Source organism: Erythrolamprus reginae, chromosome Z (genome assembly GCF_031021105.1).
Source record: "Erythrolamprus reginae isolate rEryReg1 chromosome Z, rEryReg1.hap1, whole genome shotgun sequence".
NCBI lineage: Eukaryota > Metazoa > Chordata > Lepidosauria > Squamata > Dipsadidae > Erythrolamprus > Erythrolamprus reginae.
The window spans coordinates 149,203,560-149,229,405 of NC_091963.1; the positions used below are offsets into that span (position 1 = coordinate 149,203,560).

At 46.4% G+C, this 25,846-nt stretch overlaps 1 protein-coding gene across 4 annotated transcripts; it reads right to left on the reverse strand.

The window, feature by feature from the left end:
* Positions 1–1,143: 1,143 nt before the first annotated feature.
* On the reverse strand, positions 1,144–24,069 carry TMEM107 (transmembrane protein 107). Of its 4 annotated transcripts, none has more exons than XM_070729362.1 (7): positions 23,971–24,047; positions 22,854–23,026; positions 21,487–21,584; positions 10,848–10,915; positions 9,562–9,662; positions 7,027–7,123; positions 1,144–4,174 (listed from the first exon to the last, which is right to left on the reverse strand). In XM_070729362.1, exons 3-7 carry the CDS (start codon positions 21,571–21,573, stop codon positions 4,105–4,107), a joined length of 423 nt encoding a protein of 140 aa, XP_070585463.1. In that variant the 5' UTR covers positions 21,574–21,584; positions 22,854–23,026; positions 23,971–24,047; the 3' UTR covers positions 1,144–4,104. The 4 variants fall into 4 exon arrangements, with proteins under 4 accessions (XP_070585463.1, XP_070585464.1, XP_070585462.1 ...); XM_070729363.1 differs by lacking the exon at positions 7,027–7,123 and adding an exon at positions 4,315–4,411 and having other exon boundaries at positions 2,388–4,174; positions 24,030–24,069; XM_070729361.1 differs by lacking the exon at positions 7,027–7,123 and adding an exon at positions 4,315–4,411 and having other exon boundaries at positions 2,388–4,174; positions 23,971–24,038.
* Positions 24,070–25,846: the final 1,777 nt, after the last annotated feature.

The window sequence follows — 25,846 nt, forward strand, 5'->3', positions numbered from 1 at the left end:
TGATGGAGAAGAAATGGAGGTAGTGAGAGATTTTATTTTCCTGGGCTCCAAAATCAATGGAGAAGGGGCCTAATGCTGATTGATGATAGATAGATAGATAGATAGATAGATAGATAGATAGACAGACAGACAGACAGACAGACAGACAGACAGACAGACAGACAGACAGACAGACAGACAGAGACAGATGGCTCAAAATTCAACATTAAGAAAACTAAGATCATAGCATCCGGCCCTCTCAAATCCTGGCAAATCAATGGGGAACAAATGGAGATAGTGACAGATTTTACTTTCCTGGGCCCCCATGATCACCGCAGATGGAGACGGCAGCCAAGAAATTAAAAGATGCTCACTCCTGGGGAGGGAAGCCATAGCAAAGCTAGACAGCGGACTAAAAAGCAGAGACATCACCCTGCCAACGAAAGTACGTCTACTCAAGGCTGTGGTTTCCCCAGTGGCAATGTACGGCTGTGAAAATTGGACCACAAGGGTTTGCTTAACGACAGAGATGAAAAACCCTCCGATGCGACCAAATCTCTTCAACAACGGCCTCGCTTAATTACAGAAATTCTGCATAAATAGAAGAATACCCATCGAAGAAGAGGAGTAAAAATGCCAAAGATTGCTTTATATATGTGTATTTTTTTAAAAAAGATTTTTTAATATTTGCGTGAAGTTGTTTTGGATGCAACAGGGGGAAACAGAATCGAGATCACCGGTGGGTTTTAATTTTTTAAAATGTATTGTTTTTATTTATTTATTTGACTTATTTATTTGTCTTGTACTATTTGTCTCGTAATATTTTATTTTGGGGGCCAAACAAAGGGAGCAGATGGCATTCCCCTCCCCTTTTTAATCCTCGCACAGAGTTTTCACGCTACAACTTCCGGCTTCTCTAATTTTGAAGGCGAGAAAAACAGGCTCCGCTGCAGAATTAAATTGCGACAAATTTATGGGGGAAACGCAATTAACACCTTAACCGGTTCAGATTTTGGATTGAAACAGGGGGTCTCCAACCTTGGCAAATAGAAGACTTGCAGTCTTCCAACTCCAAGAATTCCTCAGCCAGTTTGCGGAAAGATGGTAGATAGGTGTTCTATCCCGGGCCTACGCAGATTGTAAACAAAGGAGGAATCGACGGGCTGATATTTCAAATCAATACTTTTATATAGAAAGCATCATTTATACAAGCCCAATTCATGTAGAGATAACAGTCCAGCGGCTAACTCAATTCAATCCAATACTACCTCAATTCAATCAATTCTCAATTCAATCAATACCACCTCAATTCAATCCAGTACAGTAGTACCTCTAGATACAAGCTGCTCTACATGGGAGTATTTCAAGATACGAGCCACGAGGGGACATTTCTGTTCCAGTCCCAAGCTCAAATTCGGGATACAAGCCGAGTGTCCACTAGGTGGCGCAAGAATCCTTGCTTTTGGTTATCTCGGAGGGGGAAAACAAAGTCTAAAGCGATTTGTTCCAGATACGAGTTGCCTCGACATACAAGCTCCCTTCTGGAAGGAATTATGCTCGTATCTAGGGGTACTACTGTATTAACTCAATTCAATTGAATTTCAAACCTGAACACAAATTCAATCTCAAATGTAAACTGATCAATGCAAGAAGTATAATTAACAAGTTGATTATACTTCAGTGAATCGAAGCCGAGAGATTTTTCTGCTTTCACAGACTTTTATTCATGCCTGTTTCATGAGCTGCTGAGTTTCCATTGAACTTTAAGTTTTGTCAAGCTACTACTCCAGATCGTGCAGAATGCAGCTGCGAGAGCAGTCATGGGCCTACCTAGGTATGCCCATGTTTCACCAACACTCCGCAGTCTGCATTGGTTGCCGATCAATTTCCGGTCACAATTCAAAGTGTTGGTTATCACCTTTAAAGCCCTTCATGGCACTGGACCAGAATATCTCCGAGACCGCCTGCTGCCGCACGAATCCCAGCGACCGATTAGGTCCCACAGAGTGGGCCTTCTCCAGGTCCCGTCAACTAAACAATGTCGGTTGGCCGGCCCCAGGGGAAGAGCCTTCTCTGTGGCAGCCCCGGCCCTCTGGAACCAATTCCCCCCGGAGATTAGAACCGCCCCTACTCTCCTTGCCTTCCGTAAGCTCTTTAAGATCCACCTTTGTCGTCAGGCATGGGGGAACTGAGACATCTCCCCCGGGCATATACAATTTATGAATGGTATGTCTGGATGTATGTTTGTTTAGTAAATGGGGTTTTTAAAATATTTTTAAACAGTAATTTAGATTTGTCGTAAATTGTTTTTCACTTTGTTGTGAGCCGCCCCGAGTCTGCGGAGAGGGGCGGCATACAAATCTAAATAATAAAAAAAATAAATAAATAAAAACTTCAAGATTTATGACTCTCTCTGGCTCACAGCCCTGGCTTCTTATCTTCGGCTGCCAGCGTGAAAACTCCTTAGAGCCAACCAGTTTATTGCATGAACTCAATTTAACAATAGATTTTGCCTATGATCAAATTTTGGACAGCATGTGTGTCGCTCTTTATTTCTGATCGTGACCCGACCGGAAAGAACAGGTTTTTTTCTTTGAAGATGTTTCGCTTCTCATCCAAGAAGCTTCTTCAGCTCTGACTGGATGGTGGGGAATGGAAGGATTTATATGCCTTACGGATAGCTGGTCATCATTTGCATCATTTTTAGAGACCTTGAGGCCACTTGGAGATTTGTCTGCGAGGTGAGATGCCTGCAGCTGTGTTCAACAGGGAGTGGAAAACACCCAGCTCCACCACACAGCTCCTTTCAACAATTCCACACCCATTTGCCCCACTCAGGTCACCCCGAGGATGCAGACAAATCTCCAAGTGACCTCAACGGCTCTCTTAAAAAGAATGCAAATGACCAGCTGTCTGCAGGGAGTGTAAATCCTTACTTTCCCCACCAACGGCCAGAGTTGAAGAAGCTTCTTGGGTGAGAAGCGAAACGTCTTCAAAGACAAACCACAAAGTCCCTTTGCCTCTTGAAAAAGCACCTGTGGCACAGAAGAAAAGACGTAGTGAACGGATGGATGGTATTGTGGCCCGTCCGCGTCCCACTCGGCTGATCACGGATTCTGAGGATCGAGAGACGGGTGTGTGTGTAGGTATCCTAGGCCACTTAGAACTCGAGTCGGATAGCGAGGAGGTCAGAGAGGATGTGGTGTCAGAGGCTGGAAGCCAACCAGGGCCTGTAGCACCTCCAGAGGTGCCCATGAGAACCTCTTCTTGATGCCTGAGTACGCAGGACTGTCAGAAAGCAGGAGTGGCTGAGCAGGAAGAAGTCTCCGCGTGAATAGATCTATGGAACACTTGGCCACGCCTTTTGGCTACATAAGGGTGAGTCTTGTGACAAGTGATTGAGGAAGTCAACGTTCAAATATGAGAGCTATCGGATTGTGCTTGTGGATTATTTCTGTGATTTACAAATTAAGAAATGGAAAACTCTTTGTCTTCAAGCTTCTTGCAAATTCAGTGTGAGTCCTGTTAATTAGAGACTGGATCAAATAAAACTATTTGTGGAGTTTTCACTTTCTGCCCGAGACTTTAATTAACAGCCACTGCAGCAATGGACTGAAACATTGCTTTTGCTGATATATTTTGTACAGTTAAACTCTTTGCTAGTAAACTATTAGAAATTATATGCTTAAATCTTGTCAACTCCATGCGTGTGGACCTATTTCTTTGGGGGCTCATTATCGGGACAGAATGGATGGATGGATGGATAGAAGGAAGGAAGGAAGGAAAGAAAGAAAGCCCATCCATCTTAAAAGTCCCAAAGTGCCTTTTCAAGAGGCAACTGGACTGTCCTGTTTTTCTTTGAAGACATTTCACTTCTTGTTCAAGAAGCTTCCATCTTAAAAAGCTGCCAAGGTTGATCAATACTGCCCTTGTTGAAATACAGGACTGGCGTCAGATACAATACTAAGAGATCTTCCCTGGAAGGAATCAGAGGTCTGCAGAAGATCCGACCGCTTTTTTTGTCCATCGCAGGGTGAGCTGAAGATGGAGCTGAAAGCCAAAAGCTGCGATCATCTGAACGAGAAGTCCCTTTTTAGCCAGAGGTCATCGCCCTCGTCCTCCTTCTCACAACGGCTTCTTCTTGAGTCCGAAGACGGAGACAAACAGGAAGATCTCGACCGCAGCAGGCAAGGCACTGGGGCAGAAGGGACAAAAACACGGGGGGGGGGGGGGGGAGGATCAGTACCCGAAAGAAGAGCGTCCCCCCCCCTCTTCCCAAATTGGGCAAGTCCAAAGCCCTGCAAAATTGGTGGCCGTGCGGGAACAGGTGGCTACCTGCAAAAGCCCAGGATGTACCAGTACGTGACCGTCTCCCAGCGCTCAAAGACGAAGAAAGAGAGGCAGATGGAAGCGCTGCAGTGGGCGGCCAACGCTAACAAGGACACCGTCAGGGAAAAATCAATGAAGGGATTTGTTTCAAATGTATTTTTTTAAAAAAATCAATTCCTGCCTTGGAAGGGTGGTGCGGTGGCTTAGAGGCTAAGCTCTTGCCTCATAATCAGGAGGCTGTGAGTTTGATCCTAGGCAGAAGCTGATATTTCTCTCTCTCTGGGCAACCATGAGAATATATCTGCTAAATGTTAACTCCGCATTGGCGGCAGGAAGGGCATCTGGCCATTGAAACACTCAGCTCATATTCAGTTACCCCAAGAATCTACCCCCCACAAGGGATTATGGGGCCATTCAATGAAGATCATGGTTCCTGCCCTGAAAACAGGTCTGCTGTCCTCAGTTGTTCACACGAAACGAACTCCCCGGGGCTTTAGAATTTGTGTGGAATAGGGGACAGGGTGATGGGGGCAGAGGAAAAAAAGTCTTCAAAAGTAGAAACTAATCATGCTGCAAGGGTTAAAGATGGATTATCCCAAAGGCCTGATCCAGACAAATGGCTAAGCCAAAGGGTATGTTTTAGTGCCATACAGAATCAGAATTATTATATGTTTATTTTCCTGTCGAAATAGCTTGAAATAGATCTATACTAGTCTCCCTTCCTTTTCATTATCAGCAAAAATGTTACATGTACAGTGGTACCTCTGCTTAAGAACTTAATTCGTTCCATGACCAGGTTCTTCAGTAGAAAAGTTTGTAAGTAGAAGCCATTTTTCCCATAGGAATCAATGTAAACGGAAATAATGCGTGCAAACCCATTAGGAAAGAAATAAAAGCTTGGAATTTGGGTGGGAGGAGGAGGAAGAAGAGGAGGTGGACAGTCACTTCTGAAGGAAGGTGAGGTGAATCAAAAAAATCCAAAAATTTAAGGCTTAAAAGAAAAAAAGAGGGACTCTAGGGCGGCGAGGAGGACAACTGGCGGGAGGCTGCCTCCCATCCAATGCGCCAGAGAGAGAAACCCAGGCAGGTGAGAGGGGGGAACCACCCACTCCTTTGACTGAAAAGCGGCGGCTTCTGCTACCTGCTTCCTTTTCCTTCCCATGCTGAAGGGCTCCCCTCTCCTCTCGCTTTGTAGCCAGCGGCTTTCCTTCACTGTGGTGACTCCTCAGTTTGGCTGAAGCCGAGTTGATCCAGCCAGAGTGAAGCGCCCCCTTTTGCCTTTCCGGGCCCAGATGCTCCAGAAGGCAATCTCGTGCCAGCTGTATGGGAGGCAGCGCAAAGGAGTCACCACAGCGAAGTGGTTTATTCCCTCTCCAAGCGCCCAGAGAAAGGAAAACGCTCCATTTGCTCTGGGCTGCCAAAGCCTCCTTAAGCACCATGGAAAGGCTCCTCTGGCAGCCCAGAAAAGCCTGAGATGTCCTGGATTAAAGGGGGAATGGCAGGAAACTGGCCGGGTCTTCGTGCCGCTCTCAAATTTCCTGGGAAATTTTTCCAGGCTCAGGTTCTTAAGTAGAAAATGGTTCTTAAGAAGAGGCAAAAAAATCTTGAACACCCGGTTCTTATCTAGAAAAGTTCTTAAAGTAGAGGCGTTCTTAGGTAAAGGTGCCACTGTAACATATTTTTGCTGATAATGAAAATGGAGACTAGTATAGATCTATTTTGAGCTTGTTTCCTCTCATTAGCTAGCCATACCCTCACTGGTATTTGAACCTGTAGCCTCTAGTTTATAAGGGAGAGAATTAACCTCTAGGCCACAGGATCTCCTTTCAGCTTTGTAAATATCTCTCTCTCTTTCTGTGTGTGTGTTTGTATTGTAATTTTTGGTGTGTTTGGGTCTTTTCCCATGTATGACCAAGAGTGTTTCTGTGAAATTTCAACGAGATCACACTCATCATCTTCAGGCTGGTGTTTTGGGCTTCGTGCTGCTGCGAATAAAGCGTGGTTCGAGCTGCTCTTTTTCTATAAATAGTGGTGGGGAGTGTGTCACAGAAGTACTCGCTTTTGTTGCCAGCAGTTTAGACATTAATGGCTGTGTGTTATTTTGGGGGGACAGCACATTTACACTATTACACGAGCCGGGGTAGCGCAGCAGGTAGAGTGCTGTACTGCAGGCCACTGAAGCTGACTTGTAGATCTGCAGGTCAGCAGTTCAAATCTCATCACCGGCTCAAGGTTGGCTCAGCCTTCCATCCTTCCGAGGTGGGTCAAATGAGGCCCTGGATTGTGGGGGCAATAGGCTGGGGGCTCTGTTAAAAAGTGCTATTGCTAACATGTTGTAAGCCGCCCTGAGTCTAAGGAGAAGGGCGGCATAAAAATTGAATGAATGAATGAATAAATAAATAAATAAATAAATAAACAAGCTGTGTACTACTTTACATTGTACATTTGTCATTTCATCGGTGTCACATGAAAAGATATCTTTAAATATTTCTAAAATGTGAGTGGGTGTACTCAGTTCTGTGACATACTGTGTCTCTCTCTCTATATGTGTGCGTATATGTGTGTGTGTGTGTGTGTGTGTGTGTGTATCAACTATCTACCAACTTACCGACCTACCTATCTAACTGTCTACCTATGTTGTCCAGCTCCTTTAAGCCCCTCCCCGCACGCAGCCCCTCCTTTTGCTAGCTTCGGACTCCAGGGAGGATGACAGCCAACCTGCAAAATGCAAAGATCCACCAGTACAGGCTGCCATCCCACTGCTCGAACATGAAGAAGAGTAGCGCTACTCCTGCCGAAGCGTGAGCCAAGGTGGCTTGGGGAGAGGAGGAGGTCCGGTCACGGATCACAACAAGGACGGAAGGCAGACCCACCCACCCACCCACCCCACCCTGCTCTTGGAGGGACGCGGTGGGCTTTTGGCGCTTGGCAAGAGCACCAGGAATCCCTCTGGCTCTGGGGCACTGCGGTTGAAAGCGTGGTTCTGCTCAACAGGGACTGAAGCAGGATTGAGGGAGGGAAGAAAGGAAGGAAGGGGAGAGAAGAGGAGAAGGGAAGGAAAGCGAAAGGAAGAAAGGATGGAGAGGAAAAAAGATGGAAGAAGGGATGGGAGTAGAGGTTAAAATACAGAGGAAGGAGAGGGAAGGAAGGAGGAAAGGGAAGGAAAGAAGGAGGAAGGAAGAATGAATCTGGGAGCGAGGGAAGGAAGGAAGGATCAGAGAGGAAGGAAGGAATTAGGGAGGAAGGAATCAGAGAGGGAGGAAGGAAGTTAGATCAGGGAAGCAATTGTGTAGCAAACTTCCTAACACTTGAACGGCTGGTAAATAAGGAGACCGAAAGGAATACAGGTAGCCCTTCTCTTACAACCATTCATTTAGTGACTGTTCAAAGTTAAAACAGCACCAAAATTGTAACTTATGGCCATTTTTCGCACCTATGACCGTAGCAGTAATCCCCCAGTCATATGATCCGATTCATGGTGGGCCTGGCAAACCAGCTCGTATTTACGAGTCGCGGCATCCCTGGAGGTGTGTGTGTGTCATCACACAATCCCCTTTTGCGACTTGTCCGACAAGCAAAATCCGTGGGGCAGCAAGATTCCCTTAACAACCGGGTTACTAACTTCACACCTGCAGCGATTCGTTTAACAATGGTGGCCAGAAACATCACAAAACTCCTTTAACCACCGTCTCCTTCAGCAACAGGGATTTTGGACGCCATGACGGTCGTAAGCTGAGGACTACCAGTAATCCCTTTAGTAAAAGCAGGTGACTTTAATCCAAGATGTTTGCTTTCCTGACGGCTTTAATCCCTAATCCCCCATGAAACAGTCACGTAGGGCCTGGGAGCCAGATGGGACCTACCGCAAATCCAGGAAATTATTATTATCCTCCTCTTTCGGACTTGGATGCGTGGGAAATGGGCCAAGACGCAGCCATCACCCATCAATGCTAACCTGCTTTTTTATAGTTGCAAATTTACACCGTAGGTGTTTTTAAACATAGAAGACTGACGGCAGAAAAAGACTTCATGATCCATCTAGTCTGCCCTTATACTATTTTCTGTATTTTATCTTACAATGGATATATGTTTATCTCAGACATGTTTCAATTCAGTTACTGTGGATTTACCAACCACGTCTGCTGGAAGTTTGTTCCAAGGATCTACTACTCTTTCAGTGAAATAATATTTTCTCACGTTGCTTTTGATCTTTCCCCCAACTAACTTCAGATTGTGTCCCCTTGTTCTTGGGTTCACTTTCCTATGATAAACACTTCCCTCCTGAACCTTATTTAACATATTTAAATGTTTCGATCATATGCCCCCTTTCCCTTCTGTCCTCCAGACTCTACAGATTGAGTTCATGAAGTCTTTCCTGATACGTTTTATGCTTAAGACCTTCCACCATTCTTGTAGCCCGTCTTTGAACCCGTTCAATTTTGTCAATATCTTTTTGTAGGTGAGGTCTCCAGAACTGAACACAGTATTATTCCAAATGTGGTCTCACCAGCGCTCTATATAGCGGGATCACAATCTCCCTCTTCCTGCTTGTTATACCTCTAGCTATGCAGCCAAGCACCCTACTTCCTTTCCCTACCGCCCGACCACACTGCTCACCCATTTTGAGACTGTCAGAAATCACTACCTCTAAATCCTTCTCTTCTGAAGTTTTTGCTAACACAGAACTGCCAATACAATACTCAGATTGAGGATTCCTTTTCCCCAAGTGCATTATTTTACATTTGGAAACATTAAAGTGCAGTTTCCATTGCTTTGACCATTTATCTAGTAAAGCTAAATCATTTACCATATTACAGACCCCTCCAGGAATATCAACCCTATTGCACACTTTAGAGTCATCGGCAAATAGGCAAACTTTCCCTACCAGACCTTCCCCTATGTCACTCACAAACATATTAAAAAGAATAAGATCCAGGATGCATTCATGCCCACGCAGGAGAACAGAAGCTGTGCGCATAGCACAACTTTCGCTACCGGTGCACCATCCTCAACCGAATCGGTAGCACCCACTACTGGTATGAGGACAGGTTGAAAGTCCCTTCCCCCATTCCCCACATGTTGTTGTTAATAAATGAACAGTTGTAAGTTGAGGGCAATTTGCTTTCACAATTTTGGGGCTCCCCTCGCCTCTACAGCTGAGGCATTTTTCTAACATTTTTTTGGGGTGGGGGATGTTCTCTCTGCCCAACCCAGCCCATCCGTCTGATCCCCGTTTTCTTTACGGAAGGATACAAAGCAGGCTTTGCGCATTGTTGAACATGGACACCCCGGAGAGGAAGCCGGCCAGCTCTACCACAAACAGCCCGAGGGTTACGGACAACGCCACCACCATTCTAGAAAGAGAAAAACCCGTGAAGAAGACACACTGAGGAGAAACTCCGCTTCAGCGAAAACGTGCCGAGAGATTCAACGCCAGTATCGTCACTTAAACCATGGGTGGACAAATCCTTTTCAGATTTAAAAACATTTCATATTTCTTTTGGTTGATGTTTTTAACCTCAGCCAACCATGTTTCGGGCGCAAAGTTGCGACTTCTTCCCTCATGTCATGGCTTATTTTAAAAACACCCAAATATCCTGCAAGCCAAAGAAATATTAAATATCCTGCAAGCCCACGTTTCTTCAACACTCCGTGGCCTGCATTGGCTGCCGATCAGTTTCCGGTCACAATTCAAAGTGTTGGTTATAACCTTTAAAGCCCTTCATGGCAATGGACCAGATTACCTCCGGAACCACCTGCTACCGCACGAATCCCAGTGACCAATAAGGTCCCACAGAGTTGGCCTTCTCTGGGTCCTGTCGACTAAACAATGTCGTTTGGCGGGCCCCGGGGGAAGAGCCTTCTCTGTGGCGGCCCCGGCCCTCTGGAACCAACTCCCCCCCGGAGATTAGAACTGCCCCCACCCTCCATGTCTTTCGTAAACTACTCGACTCATTTATACCGCCAGGCATGGGGGAGTTGAGATATTCCTTCCCCCTAGGCCATTAAAAGTTATGCATGATATGTTTGTGTGTATGTTTGGTTTTATAATAGGGGTTTTTAGTTGTTTTTATTATTGGATTGTACATGTTGTGTTTATTATTGTTGTTAGCCACCCCGAGTCTGCGGAGAGGTGCGGCATACAAACCCAATAAATTATTATTATTATTAATTATTATTATTAAATATACAGTATTTCGTAGGTGAAATTTTATGATTTCTGGTGATGTTTCAACGAAGTCCCACTTGTCATCTTCAGGCTGGTGCTTTTGTCCTTCTTCGCCTTAGCACAAGGACAAAGGCACCGGCCTGAAAGTCCTGGCAGCTGGTGGAGAGAGAAAAAAAATCTGGAAGACAGCAATGTCTGTAACTGCCCTCTCTTTCGAATACTCCGGGAAAAAAGGCTTCTTGTCTTTGTTGACCCACCGGGAACCCAGAAAAAAATCTCTCAACACAAATTTTGAAATTCAGGCTGCTCCCTGACTGCAGTAAAGGTAGATTTTAGCAACAACAGCAGCAGCAGCGGTACAATGACTCACTCGGTATCTCGGCGGTTATATTCTTCTGTCGTACACTGAAGAGGGAGGGAGGCACGGACATTGTTTTCCTGGAGGGGAAAAAAAAAAGAATAACATGGAATAAAATAGGGGAAAGAGGGCCGGCCTGCAGGAACCAATGACTAGGGGTGCTAGGCATTTTTTGGTGAAAGTCAGGCCTCTCCCTTGTTTTTCCCCAGAGTGCAGAGGTTTGGTGGAAGGAGACAGAGGCTAGCTGGATGGAGGGATGGATGGATGGAGGGATGGATGGATGGATGGATAGATGGGGTTCCCCTTATTCTTCCCTACGAACCCAGCAGGATTGCCAGGAGTGGCGGGGAGTAAAGGGCAGGGGATTTTGAAAGCATCCAAGATGGGCTGGAGGGCTGCAGAGAAGCTTTTCTCAATGTAAAAATGGATCCATCCATCTATCGTTTCATCATCTCTGTATCTCATCTGTATATCTGTATGACAGAAGATACGCACACATACACACATATATATCTTTCATCTATCATTACCTATCATCTATCTCCATCTATCATATCTCTTTATCTAATCTATCTATCTCCCTATCTATCTCCCTATCTATCTATCTATCTATCTATCTATCTATCTATCTATCTATCAATCTATCTAATCCCCCTATGTATCTTTCATCTATCATTACCTATCATCTATCTCCATCTATCATATGTATTAATCTAATCTATCTGTCTGTCTGTCATCTATCTATCCCCTATCATTATTACTACTACTACTATTATTATTATTAATAATTTAATAATTTATTAATTTATTAAATTTGTATGCCGCCCCTCTCCGTAGACTCGGGGCGCCTCACAGCAATAGTAAAAAACAATGTAAAATACAAATCTAATATTTAAAAAATGAAAAACCCATAATTTAAAAACATACACACAACATACCATACATAAACTATATAGGCCTGGGGAAGATGTCTCAATTCCCCTATGCCTGACGGCAGAGATGGGTCTTAAGAAGTTTACGAAAGGCAAGGAGGATGGGGGCAATTTGAATGTCCGGGGAGAGCTGGTTCCACAGGGTCGGGGCCACCACAGAGAAGGCTCTTCCCTGGATCCCGCCAGATGACATTGTTTAGTTGACGAGACCCGGAGAAGGCCAACTCTGTGGGACCTAACTGGTTGCTGGGATTCGTGCAGCAGAAGGCGGTACCGGAGATATTCTGGTCTGGTGCCATGAAGGGCTTTATAGGTCATAACCAAAACTTTGAATTGTGACCGGAAACTGATCAGCAACCAATGCAGACTGCGGAGTGTTGGTGATACATGGGCATACCTGGGGAAGCCCATGATTGCTCTCGCATATCTCCCTATGTATCTTTCATCTATCTATCTCCATCTATCATATCTATTAATCTCTCTATCTATTTGTCATCCATCATCTCTCCCTATGTATCTTTCATCTATCATTTTTATCATTTATCTATATCATGTATCATATCTATCTATGTATCTATGTATCTATGTATGTATCTATCTATCTATCTATCTATCTATCTATCTATCTATCTATCTATCTATCTCATCTTTTTGATTTCCTATCTTCTTTCTTCTATCATTTCTTCTCCGGGTCCCATCAACTAAACAATGTCATCTGGCGGGACCCAGGGGAAGAGCCTTCTCTGTGGCAGCCCCGGCCCTCTGGAACCAACTCCCCCTGGAGATTAGAACTGCCCCCACCCTCCTTGCCTTTTGTAAACTTCTTAAAACCCACCTCTGCCGCCAGGCATGGGGGAACTGAGACATTTCCCCTGGGCCTCTACAGTTTATGCATGGTATGTTTGTGTGTATGTTTCTTTTTAAATAAGGGGTTTTTAATGGCTTTTAATTATTAGATTTGTTACACATTGTACTATTATTGTTGTGAGCTGCCCCGAGTCTACGGAGAGGGGCGGCATACAAATATAATAAATAATAATAATAATAAATAATATTTATTTATTTATTTATTTATTTGATTTTTATGCCGCAATTCTTCTTAATGTCAGGGCGGCTTTCAACATGTTAGCCATTGCACTTTTTAATTACTGGAATGGCTCAATTGATCACTTCTACATGAACTTTTTCCACCCACCCAATCTGCACGTTGGACAAGTCTTTCGTTGGTAATGCTTGATTAATGGACTTCAACTCCCAGAATAGCATACCCGTGTTTGACCCAAAATTAAACTTATAGAGACCACTAGAAGCTTCAGATTAGATAGAAGAAAGAGATACAGAGATAGGAATTGGCCCTTGTTTTACCCAAAAATAAATTGACAGGGCTCTAGTGGCTCTCTGAAATTTTGGGTCAAACACGGGGCCACTTCCTGTATCTGTGATTTTAATGTTTTTCTGTCTAATACAAAAGCTCTACTGCTGCCTGGGCATTTAGGTTTTACAGGGCATTTTTTCTCTAATTCTAGTTCCACCTGAACGCCGCACCTTCATCTGTTCCTTGGACCAGTGTCACTGCAGGCCTTCAAACATGACGAAAGCCGTGAAAAAGGGACATGGCCGTGCTGGTGGTGGTGGCGATGGAGCTGGTGCTGCAGGGGCAGGTAGAGGGCGTGTAACACCTGCGTCTCCTACCCCTTCCTCTGGTGCAAGCAGGCGCCTGGGTTTGATGGAAGAAGAAGTTGGAGATGACATGGCATGCAGCGCTACCTTTTCCTTGTTATTGCCTTCGACACACTCCACCACATCTGTGCGTTCAGTGCCTGAATCATCACCCCCCTCCAAAGCAGCAAGGCCGTCTCACCCAGCGGAGTCTTTAATGCTGTTCTCTGAAACTTGCAACTGGGATGCCATGGGCCGTCCACCTGCCCAATCAGCAGTTGCTGACCTTGGGCTTCCGGATAGCCAGGAGTTTCTGCTGGAGAAAGAGGAGGTGTCCATGGCATCATCGGGGAAGACCACGATCGATGATGATGATGAGACCCAGATCCCCCGCTCCTGCAGCTTACTGCAATGTAGAGTCTGAGAAGGAGGCTAGTGGGGAGGAGTCGGTGGAAGAAGATGATGAGGTGCTAGATCCCACGTGGACCGAAGGCCAACAGAGTTCAGAGGAGGAAGAGGCTGTGGCAGTCCCACAGCCCCAGGCAGCCAACAGAAGCGGAGGGAGAAGGCTGCAAACCCTCAGCGCTGAGTCTGCTGGTACTACTGCCCACTGTGTCCAGGGGCCGAGCACGCCTCATGTCTCACAAAGAATCTCACCAGCGTGGCATTTTTTCAAGCAGTTAACAGAAGACAAGAAAAAGGTCGTTTGCAATCTCGGCCACCAGTCCCTGAAGCGAGGGAGAGATCTTAATAATCCCAGCACCAGCTGCATGACCAGGCACCTGATTTCAAAACATGACCTTCAGTGGAGACAATACCTTAAAAGTATTCAAACGCCTGGGTCTTCCTCTTCTGCTGTGGCTGCCTCGGCCACTGCCAACGCCTCCCCAACAAGGTCACCTGTCTCTCCCCAAAGGGGTAATGATGAATCACCAACGGCAGCACCGGCACCACCATGAGCAGCAGCACCGGCAGCAGTACCACCACCACCATCTCCAAGCATGTCTACACCGTCCCAGGGAAGCATTCATCAGCTGTCCATCCCTCAAACTTTTGAGAGAAAGCGGAGGTTCGGCCCATCCTGCCCACGGGCCCTGGCCCTGAATGACAGCATTTCACAGCTACTGGCATTTGAAATGCTACTCTACCGCCTGGTGGAGACAGCAAATTTCAGGAAATTGTTTAAATAATTCAGGAAATTATTTAAATAACATCTCGCACCTCGCAGTGCATCGAGAAGACCGTTCAGGTAAGTCCAACGGTTCTTCTCTACTGCACTGCTACGGAGAGTCCAATGTGGGATATACCCAAGCACACTAATTAGGGCGGGATAGGCTGGACCAGGGGCCCTGGACTGCATACTCTCTGCAGCACTCTTTGGCCGAAGGCTGCTTCTGCGGAAGCATAGTCATCTAAGCGGTAGTGTCTTATGAACGTTGTAGGGGCGGACCAAGTTGCCGCCTGACAAATGTCCTCAATTGGAGCTTGAGTGGTCCAAGCTGCACTAGTGGCCGCACTCCTGGTGGAATGAGCGTTCACTCCGGTTGGTAGAGCAGTAGAGCTCACCTCATATGCCTCCATGATGCAGTAGCGGATCCATCTGCTGATCGTCTTCCCTGACACTTTGGTGCCCATAGATGATGGGAAGAAGGAGACGAATAGTGACTCAGTCTTCCTAAAGGGCTTAGTGCGGTGTATGTACATTTTTAATGCCCTACGGACGTCCACTTTGTGCCATCGTAGCTCTAACGGATGTGATCCATGAGTGCAAAAGTCAGGAAGAACAATGTCCTGAGAGCGATGAAACCTAGAGTTGATCTTTGGCATGAAACAAGGATCTAGTCTCAGAGTCACTCTGTCAGGGTGGAAGGCACAAAGGTCCGGTCTGACAGATAGAGATGACAGCTCTGAGACCCTACGTGCCGAAGTAATCGTCACTAAGAAGGACACTTTGGCAGACAGTAACAGTAGTGAAACGTCTCTTAACGGTTAGAATGGAGGATTCGTCAGAGCCTGCAGTACTAAAGTAAGGTCCCAGGATGGGAAGCGATGGATGACTGGTGGAGAAAGGTTTGATGCTCCCTTCAAAAAGTCCCTTATCCATAGATGTTGAGAAATCGGGGATAAGGGATCAGGTTCGGAGGACCGTGGCTATGGCCGCCACCTGTCTGTGCAGGGTGTTCGGGGCTAGGCCCTTCTGTAAAAAGGCTAGACGTTGGAGCACGGAAGACGTTTGAAGTTGTATCCCCTGGGCTTTGCAAAAGCGGCAGTAAGCAACCCAGGCGGCCTGATAAATACACGTTGTTGATGGCCGACGGGCTGCTTGGATGGTATGTATGACCTTGTCAGGAACATGTTTCTTTCTCATACGGTCCCCTTCAATTGCCACACGGCAAGTTTCCACCACTGAGGGCCCAGGTGGACTACTGACCCTTGGGTGAGGGAAACCTGGTGTTGTGGGAGGATCCATGGTGGGGAGATTGACAGGTCCATGAGATCCGGAAACCATGGTCATCTGGGCCAATATGGTGCGACTAGGAGAATCTCTGCTCGTTCCATTATGATCTTGATGACAAGTCTGGGAATCAGGCAAATCGGTGGGAAGGCATATAGAAGACCTCTTGGCCATGGGGAAAGGAGGGCGTTGACCTGCTCCGCTCCCGGGGATGGGAATCGGGAGAAAAACCACGGAACCTGGTTGTTGCGGTGGGTCGCGAATAGGTCCACAGGAGGTTTGCCGTAGCGGTGCTCAATTTCCTGAAACAGTTCTGAATTCAGGCACCATTCTCCTGGGTCAAGGGTCCTGCGACTCAGCCAGTCTGCTTGTATGTTCGATATTCCTGAAATGTGTTCCGCGCGGATCGAGGCTAAATGTAGCTCCACCCAAGAAAGGAGGGCTTGGGATTCTTGCATCAGAAGGCCTGATCTCGTGCCGCCCTGTTGGTTCACAACTGCCCGAGTTGCTACATTGTCTGTCATGATTAAGACATGTTGTCCCTCAATCAGGTCGGCAAAGCTTAGTACCGCCTTGAACACTGCCCAGAGTTCCAAAAGGTTGATGTTGAAACCTCTCAGGTCCTCCTACGTCCAGAGTCCTTGTGCTACCTGAGAACTGGAGTGAGCTCCCCAGCCCGATAGGCTGGCGTCCGTAGTGATAGTCACCTCCTGGTGGTAGAGAAAGGGTGACCCCTTGGTTAGAGCTGAGGAAGTCCACCAAAGTAGGGAGTGGCAGACATCTGTGGTTATTGTTATTTTTCGCTTGGAGTGACTGGCTCGTGCCCTTTGAAAGGGGAGCAGGAATCACTGCAGCGGGCGGGCGTGGAGTCGAGCCCTTGGCACAATGCCTATGCAGGAAATGAACAGTCCTAGTAGTTGTGATAGGAATTTATTTATTTATTTATTTGATTTGATTTGTATGCCGCCCCTCTCCGAAGACTCGGGGCGGCTCAGAATAGTAAAAAAAAAAGCCAGTATAATAATGAAACAAATCTAATAATAAAATTACATTAAAAAACCCCAACCATTAAAAACCATACAACACATACATACCAAACATAAAATATAAGAAAGTCTGGGGGAGATGTCTTAGTTCCCCCATGCCTGGCGATATAGGTGGGTCTTGAGTAACTTGCGAAAGACAAGGAGGGTGGGGGCCGTTCTAATTTCTGGGGGGAGTTGATTCCAGAGGGCCGGGGCCACCACAGAGAAGGCTCTTCCCCTGGGGCCCGCCAAACGACATTGTTTGGTCGACGGGACCCGGAGAAGGCCAACTCTGTGGGACCTTATCGGCCACTGGGATTCGTGCAGTAGAAGGCGGTTCCGGAGGTATTCTGGTCCAATGCCATGAAGGGCTTTAAAGGTCATTACCAACACTTTGAATTGTGACTGGAAACCAAATGCTATGGTCATCCTGTTGTGATGTTGTAGATAGGCCACCGTAGCTATGATTTTCTTCTGCCTTTCTGCTGAAAGGAGGACTCTGCATTCTGTTGTGTCTATCATGGTACCCAGATAGCGTAGGTACCGAGTTGGTTCTAGGTGACTTTTGTCGTAATTGATTGTGAAGCCGTGGAGTTTCAAGGACTTGATGGTTTCTGTCAGATCTCTCTGGGCTTGCTGTGCGCTCCTGGACAGGTCAATGATATCATCCAGGTAAGCAAGCAGGCGTTAATGAATGCATCCGGAGGTCGGCCATCAGTACATCGAGGAGCTTGGTGAATACCCTCGGGGCTGATGGCAAACCAAAGGGCATGGCTTGGTATTGAAGGTGTTGATCCTTGAAATAGAAATGGAGGAAGCGGCGATGTTGTGGGTGGACTGGAACAGGCAGATATGCCTCTTTGAGATCGATGGAAGTCATCCAGTCCTGTTGCCAAATGGACACCTGGATGGTGCGGAGAGAGTGCATCTTGAATCTCTGATAGCGGACGTATACATTCAGCTGTCGAAGATTCAGGATTAAACGGCTTCCGGCGGAGGCTTTAGGAACCACAAAGACTATGGAGTAAAACCCCTGTCCTTGTTGTATTGATGGTACTGGTTCTATTGCCCCCGTGTGCAGTAAATGGTTGACTTCTTGAGCCAGAAGAATTCGCTTCTTCAGATTGGTTAGAGTTGGGCATTGTATGAACCTGTTTGGAGGGGTCTGTAGGAAATTTATCTGCAGGCCATTTGCCATGGTGTCCAATGCCCAAGCGTCTGTAGATATAGCCTCCCAAGATTCGATGAAGGACTGTAACCGACCATCAATGGGGATCCCTTCTAGGGAGTCACTTCTGTCTACAATATCCCCCTCTGCTGGACACTCTGAAGGACCTTCGGGGCTGTTGGAACGGTCTGGTCCTGTCTCCATATCCGATCCTGTCAGATCTGTAGGACGATTGGTTGTAGGACCCTGCCCATAGGTCCTGGCGACTGGGGGCACAGTCAGAGAAGGGTCTGCACGAAAGGGCTGCCTTCTGAAGTAAGGCATCCCCCTTCTATCCTGTCTCCTGGCCGACCTTGGTAATATCTTCTTCTTATCCTTATCTTCTATCAGTACTTTATCCAAGGATTCGCCAAAGAGATTTGATCCTTGGTAGGGTGCTGTGGTCAGGCGCCACTTCGACTTTATATCTGCTTGCCAGGACCTGCAAACGACGGGATGAAAGATTCGTTGTGAGGGCTCGAGAAGAAAACATGGCTGCCGTTAAGGTTGCGTCCACTGAAAATTTGGTAGTTGCAATAAGTTTGTTAATATCCTGCCGTAGACAGGTATCTTCCGGGCCTAGTCTGGGTAGGATGTCCTATAGCCACAGGATGGATGCTCTGTTAAAAAAGGATGCAGCCGTAGCTGCTCTTAGGGACCATGCAGACAGGTGGTGTATCTTTCTGGTTAGGTTCTCCGCCTTCCTGTCGTCGGGCCTTAAACCGTCCACCATGTCCGACGGTACCAAGGCGTTGGATACCAGTGCCATCACGGGGGTGTCCACTGATGGATATTGAAGCAGGTCCTCTATGTCTGGATCGAAGGTGTAAAACCTCTTGTCTAGCGCAGAAGGTCCTAGTGCTGTGGCCGGGTGTTGCCAAGGCCTTTTTATGTTGTCAGTGAAAATGGAAGACGAGGGTATGTGCTCCGAGTCTGTCTGAGATACGGTGAAGTCGGACAGCAGGTAGTATGACCACATATTGGCCTGCCAGTGGTTTCTAATGCCACCATTTGCTTTGCCTTATTTAGTAAGATGCGGTAAAAGGATGGTTTAAAGAGACCAGCCAAGGCAGGATGCTCAGGCAGGTTCCTTTCGTCATCGGAAAGATCATCTTCCGGGTCTGTGGCATCTGTTCCTCCTGGAAGGAGTCATGCTGAGAGGGGGGTGGAGCTGGTGCTGCCCAGAGGTCTTGGCGACTGGTACGTGGTGGTACCTGGAGTGGGCGCTGCTGTGCCCCAAGCGCAATGCCTTGTGAATAGGCTGAGGCAATCATGTCCTGTAGTGATGGGGACATGGTTTGCCAAGAGTCCATAGGGCCACGAAATCCTGCTGCAGTTGGAGTGAATGTTGCTGCTGCAGGGGGAGCTGGGCAAGTTGTTGCCAAGACTGGGGCGGTGGCCTGGTCCATTCCGGACTTTGGGCCCCTTCAGAGAGTAAAGGGACGCTTAGTGGACGATCTGGAGACAGATATCCTGGCCTATTAAAGGTGGGCCTTTCGTAGGGTAAAGTTGGCAAGGTAGCTGGGGCTGAGGGGCTCAGTTGCTGGGTAGGGAGGACGCTAGCCGTTGGGCTAGTCCCAGACCTGTTTCGTGCTGCCTCCAGTTGGGCCTCAAGGGCCTTGATTTTTTTTCTCTGCCTCTTTCAAAGCTGTAGAGGATTGAGAGTTCTTACTTTTAGTCTTGGAGGCATGGTCCTTTCCCTTCTCCTGGACAGCAGCAGGCTCACTCGGTTTGGCTTGAGACTGCAACATAGTGAGAAGGATGGACTCACCGATGAAAAACAATGGAGAGAAAGGCGCACGACACGTTCGAGCAGAGGCTCTGACAAAAATGGCGGTGTGCATGTGCCCGCGAGCCTCTTTGAGGCTCTGGTCTGCTCGTCACCTCCTGGCCTCCCAATTACTGGCCTCTGCCTAGCAAGGGGGTTGGCCCTCTGCTCCAGTTGCCATAGAAACGCCCAACCAAAGCATGCGATGTCATGGGCAAATTTGTAATCCAAAATGGCAGGCGCTATTTGTCAGCAGCCCCGCGGATCCGTTTCGCCCAGAAACGCCCCCAAAATGGCGGGCGCAACTTTGGGCGGGAAAGGCAAAAGTACCGAACTCTTAATTGTCGGTGATACTAGCCCGGTTCGGCTTCCCTCTCGCTCCAGCAGCCGCTCTATCAGCAAGTGAAGGTAAACGGAGGCGACAAACAGCTGATCCGGACTTGCTGCATTGCTCGAGGGGCAAGTTCGTTGTCGCTGGATGCAGGCACCTGGAGGGTGCTGAAGGGGAGGGCTGATCGTGAACGTCAGGGACCCCAAGCCAGCGATCCCCGTCATCAAGGCTATGCTTCCGGAGAGCAGAAGCCTCTCAGGGAGTGAAGAGGTGGAGAGCAATACCCCGGAGGGCAGTGGCTCTCAAGATCCTCTGTCCATCTGGTATCAGTCATTGGACCTGTGAAAAAAGGAAATAAAGGCAATTAATTAGAAATTATTACAGAGAGAGAACAATGAAGGCAAACTGCCCTCCCCCAGTGCGCTGACCTCTAGGGAGGCACAGGATGCCATAATTGCCACATCAGAATGAAGCAACAGAGAAAATTTTCTCAATGAGACGACCTCTATTGTATTGAGATCGCTCCTTTTATTGTATTTCACTTTTCCCAACATGTGGTACAGAATAACCCATTCGCGAACGCCACACACATTAAGCCATCCTCCAACTACCATTCACTCATGCGCTGTATAAGGCAACCTTCTCATGACTTCCCTACAGATGATTAACGGAAGCTCCATTCTTTGCCTTTTCCTGGATTGTGTGTTTACTGGTGATTAGCAAAGGAATGCGAGTAAGGCATATATTTCCTTATATGGAAGTTACCTATACGTTATCTTCATGCTGTATATCAAGTTAATTATTTTCCACGTGGTCATGGATTCTGCAGCTTGCTTACTCAGCCTGGACTTTGTTGCCTTTCCATAGAGGAAGAATAAGGTTTATACAGCACCCATTAGGCTAAAACATCACCCTTCAGCAATATTCTATCCCAATGTTCAGTGCCTAAGAACCTATGATTACAACAGAACAAACTCACAGTCTTTGCACTGTGACTGAGTTTTTAAGACTGACCTAATGGGGCAGCTAAGGGGCGGGACATAATAAATATGTTAATTTTTAACTCAGTCCCTGCCAATGAGGCTGAAGAATAACCCACATTGGACGCTCCGTAGCAGTGCAGTGGAGAATCATGGTTTCTGGCTCCCTCTTATGGCCATTTGCAACATTACCTGTTAAAGCTATAGTAAACATTCATTGTTAGCTTGCTTATACAGTATATTGCTAACCCAACTGTTATGTAGAGTACTAACAACGAGGAAGGGGACTCTCACCCTGGACCAGAAGATGGTGATGACAATGACCAGATGAGCTGTAAGGACCAGAAATCGAGAGGGAACCAGCCCGTTGACCAACGGCATCTTCTCCCTTCCTGCGAAAGACCGAAATAATCTTTAGAGCCCAAGGTAAAAACATCTATACCCAGAATGCAGAATAACAGAGTGGACTTCAGAGATCTGCTAGTCCAGCCCCTTCTGCTCAAGCAAGGGATCCTATGCCATTTCAGACAAATGGTTTTCCAATCCCTTCTTTAAAACCTCAAGTGTTTGGATCAACCACAGCTTCTGGAGGTAGGCTGTTCCATTGATTGATTAATTAATTAATTAATTAGATACCCTGGCACCGGACCGGACCAGGGTATCTACGAGACTGCCTTCTGCCGCACAAATCCCAGCGACCGGTTAGGTCCCAGAGTGAGCCTTATCCGGGTCTTGTCAACAAAACAATGTCATTTGGCGGGACCCAGGGGAAGAGCCTTCTCTGTGGCGGCCCCAGCCCTCTGGAACCAACTCCCCCTGGAGATTAGAATTGCCCCCACCCTCCTCGCCTTTTGTAAGCTCCTTAAAACCCACCTCTGCCGTCAGGCATGGGGGAACTGAGATATTCTTTCCCCCTAGGCCTTTACAATTTATGCATGGTATGTTTGTTTGTATGTAACAAATAAGGGTTTTTTAACCATTTTAGTATTGGATTTACATGCTGTTTTGTACTACTGTTGTTAGCCGCCCCAAATCTACAGAGAGGGACGGCATACAAATCCAATAAATAATAATAATAATAATAAATGCCGCCCCTCTCCGAAGAAGAAGAAGAATTTGTCCTAAATTCTCTCCCTGATCTTTTTTCATCCCTTGCTTCTTATCCTGCCTTCAGGTGCTTTGGGAAGCCCCTCCAAAATATTGGAAGACTGTTATTCATTGGAAGCCACCCAGAGCCCTTCAGGAGCTGGGCGGCAAGCAAGAACAACAAACAAACAAACAAACAAATAAATGTCACCGCTAGACCTTTTCTTCATTAGACTAGTTCCTGCAGCCATTCATCCTACATCATAGCAAAAGTTAAAATTCAAGAACTGCAGGAACCCTAAGGCAGTTTCATGGAGTAGGGGAAACTTTGCATCCACAATCAGTGTCCATGGAGATTCAAATTCCCATTCCTGAGCTAGCATGACTGGAGGAGGAATTCTGGGAGTTGAAGTCCACAAATCTTAAAACATATTGGTCATTAATAACGGCTTAACCCCTGTGGTAAAACTCACTTAACAAGTGTCTCGCTTAGCAAGGGGAATTTAGAGCTCCATTGCAGTCGTTAAGTCAAGGAATACCTGTAGCGCGTTTGTTTTATCCACCTGGTAACCTACTTTTTTGCACACCGATCTCCAGACAATCACAAGAGCAACCAAGACCTGGGGTTTCTTCAAACCCGTTTTTTTAAATCAGGGCCTACACAGGACCTCCATCTTTGAGGTTCAGAAATCCAGCTGCTGATTTCCCCCTTTTCAGGGACCCAGGAACGTTTTTAAGGGTCTTTTTTCTAAAAGAGAGAGAGAAAAAAGGAAAATTAATCAACAATAATAATAATAATAATAATAATAATAAATATATAATAAAAAGCGGCCTTTTGCAATTGACAGATGGAGATTTTGTCAATTCTGATGGTTTTCAAATGTCCGCTGAGATCCTTTGGTACTGTGGTACTTGGCAGGCTGGGCGCAGTACCAAGGATCTCAGCGGACATTTGAAAACCATCGGAATTGACAAAATCTCCATCTTTCAATTGCAAAAGGCCCCTTTACTGGGATCGGCAAACATAATTCGCCGCTACATCACGCAGTCCTAGGTGCTTGGGAAGCGCCCGACTGGTGATGAAATACGAAATCCAGCATAGTGATCTCGTTTGCTGTGTTGTATTGACATCATAATAAAAATAATAATAATAATAATAATAATAATAATAATAATAATAATAATAATAATAAAAAATACATCCTTCCCAAAGTCACAGGGCATCCTCATCTATGGAAGCGATGGGGCGACTTTGGGCCAGACTTTTCTTTTGGCTGCCCTACCTCGTAGGGTCGTTGTTGCAGAATGGGAGGTGGCTGAAGAAAAGGGAGGCGGCTGAAAGCATGAGACCTACTGAGAGCATGTAAACCGCTCCAAAGTCCCTGAAGCGGAGCCCATTCTGGCCAGTTTTCACTCCCCACGTTCCTCCAGGTTGGGGTTTGTTTTTTTGGTATCTCTTAACACGGGTTAATAATTTAAGGGTTTTTTGCAGGGAGGCTCAAATCAACCAATCCGGCTGAGATCCCTGTCCACATGACCCCACCAAAGCTCCAGCCCAGCCCACCCGCGTCCACTCCGCGTGTCGTGTGAACGTAGCCACATTTTACAGCAGCTTTGGCTTTCTCGTTGCCGCCTCAAAATGCTCTCTTGCCCTACAAGCGACACCGCCCCCACCCGCACCGTACAGCGTACCCGTTTTTCGCCCGCAGATAAAGCGAGTTCAGCCTCCGGGTTTAGTTGCTAGGCCTTACCGTTGCCTTGGTAACCCCGCCAAGTCCCAGCCTCTCGTCTCTCTCGCGGGCTTCGCTCAGCTACGCGAGACTTTGAAGGCCTCCTTCTCGTTTTCTCCGACCGCCATTTTGACTACGGGCAAATTGCCCCTCTCCTTAACCTCTTCGTTGCTGCGTCGCTCGGCTTTTCTTCTCCGTGGGAATGGAGCGCGCACGTTTCCAACCGAGACATGGAATCGCCAAAACAACAACAACAACAAAAAACCCCACCCACACAACACGAGTGGGACGAGGCTGCTGGGATATTGAAACAACAAATAAATACAAACAAACAAACGGAATACCCTACGAAAATAGACTAACAATCCTGGGTCTAGAAAGCTTAGAATTACGACGCCTAAAACACAACCTAAGTATTGCCCACAAGATCATATGCTGCAACATCCTGCCTGTCAACAACTACTTCAGCTTCAACCGCAACAACACAAGAGCACGCAACAGATTCAAACGTAATATTAATCGCTCCAAACCTGACTGTAAAAAATATGACTTTAACAATTGAGTTGTCGAAGTGTGGAATTCATTACCGGACTCAATAGTGTCAACCCCTAACCCCCAACATTTCTCCCTTAGACTCTCCACGATTGACCTCCCCAGGTTCCTAAGAGGTCAGTAATGGGCGTACATAAGTGCACTAGTGTGCCTTCCGTCCCCTGTCCAATTATCTTTGTCTCATATATCATATATATTTTCTTCCTTTCATATATCTTCTCTATTTTTTACATATTATCTTTATATATATTACTTCAATATGTATTGTGCATTGGACAAAATAAACAAATAAAATAAATAAATAGATAGATAGATAGATAGATAGATAGATATAGATAGGTAGGTAGGTAGGTAGGTAGATAGATAGATAGATAGATAGATAGATAGATAGATAGATAGATAGATAGATAGATAGATAGATAGATAGGGGTGTGTATAAGTGCACCAGCGTGCCCCCCGTCCCCTGTCCTTTTGTCTCTCCTATATGTCATATATCGTATCTACTATTCTTCTATTCTTCTTATACCACTCTCATAATATCCTTCTATTCTCTAATCTAATTGATATATTCCATTCCTAAATTCTCACTTCTATTCTGTCTGTAATTTATTTTACTTGAGTATAACCTCTATAGCGTTCATTGGGTATTGTTGTGTATTGCACAAAATCAATCAATCAATATAATAAAAACTCTGTGGAAGAGGATAACTGTCCGTCCAACGAAAGAAAGGGCGGGAGACCCTCTCACCCCGTGATTCCTTTGGTATCTTTGGAAATATCCTCTTACAGACACAAAAGTGAAAATCGTATGAAGGCTAACTGTCAGAGAAAGAAAGAGAAAGAGAGAAGGGGGAGGGAGGGAGAGAAAGAAACAAAGAGAGAGAGAGAGAAAGACCAGAAAGAGAGAGAGAGAGAGAAAGAGAAGGAAACAGAAAAAGATAGAGGGAGGGAGGGAGAGAAAGAAATGGAAAGGGATAAAGAGAGAAGGAGGGAGAGAAAGAAAGAAAGAGAGATAAAAATAAGGAGAGAAGGGGGAGGGAGAGAGAGAGAGAGAGAAACAAAGAGAGAGAGAGAAAGACCAGAAAGAGAGATAGAGGGAGGGAAAAAAACACACGCAGAGAGAGAGAAAGAAACACAAAGAGAGAGGAAAGAGAGAGAGAGAGAAGGAAACAGACAAAGATAGAGGGAGGGAGAGAAAGAAAGAAACGGAAAGAGAGAGAAAGATAAAGAGAGAAGGGGAGGGTGAGAGAGAGAGAAGGAAACAAAGAGAGAGAAAGAAAGACCAG

Coding starts and splice junctions, on each gene's coding strand:
- TMEM107 (XM_070729362.1), bottom strand. CDS start 21,573: ATGCCGTTGGTCAACGGGCTGGTTCCCTCTCGATTTCTGGTCCTTACA. Junction 9,663..10,847: donor TATAACCGCCGAGATACCGA/GTGAGTCATTGT, acceptor TTCTCTTTCTAG/AATGGTGGTGGCGTTGTCCG. Junction 4,175..7,026: donor TGGATCTTTGCATTTTGCAG/GTTGGCTGTCAT, acceptor CTTCTGCCCCAG/TGCCTTGCCTGCTGCGGTCG.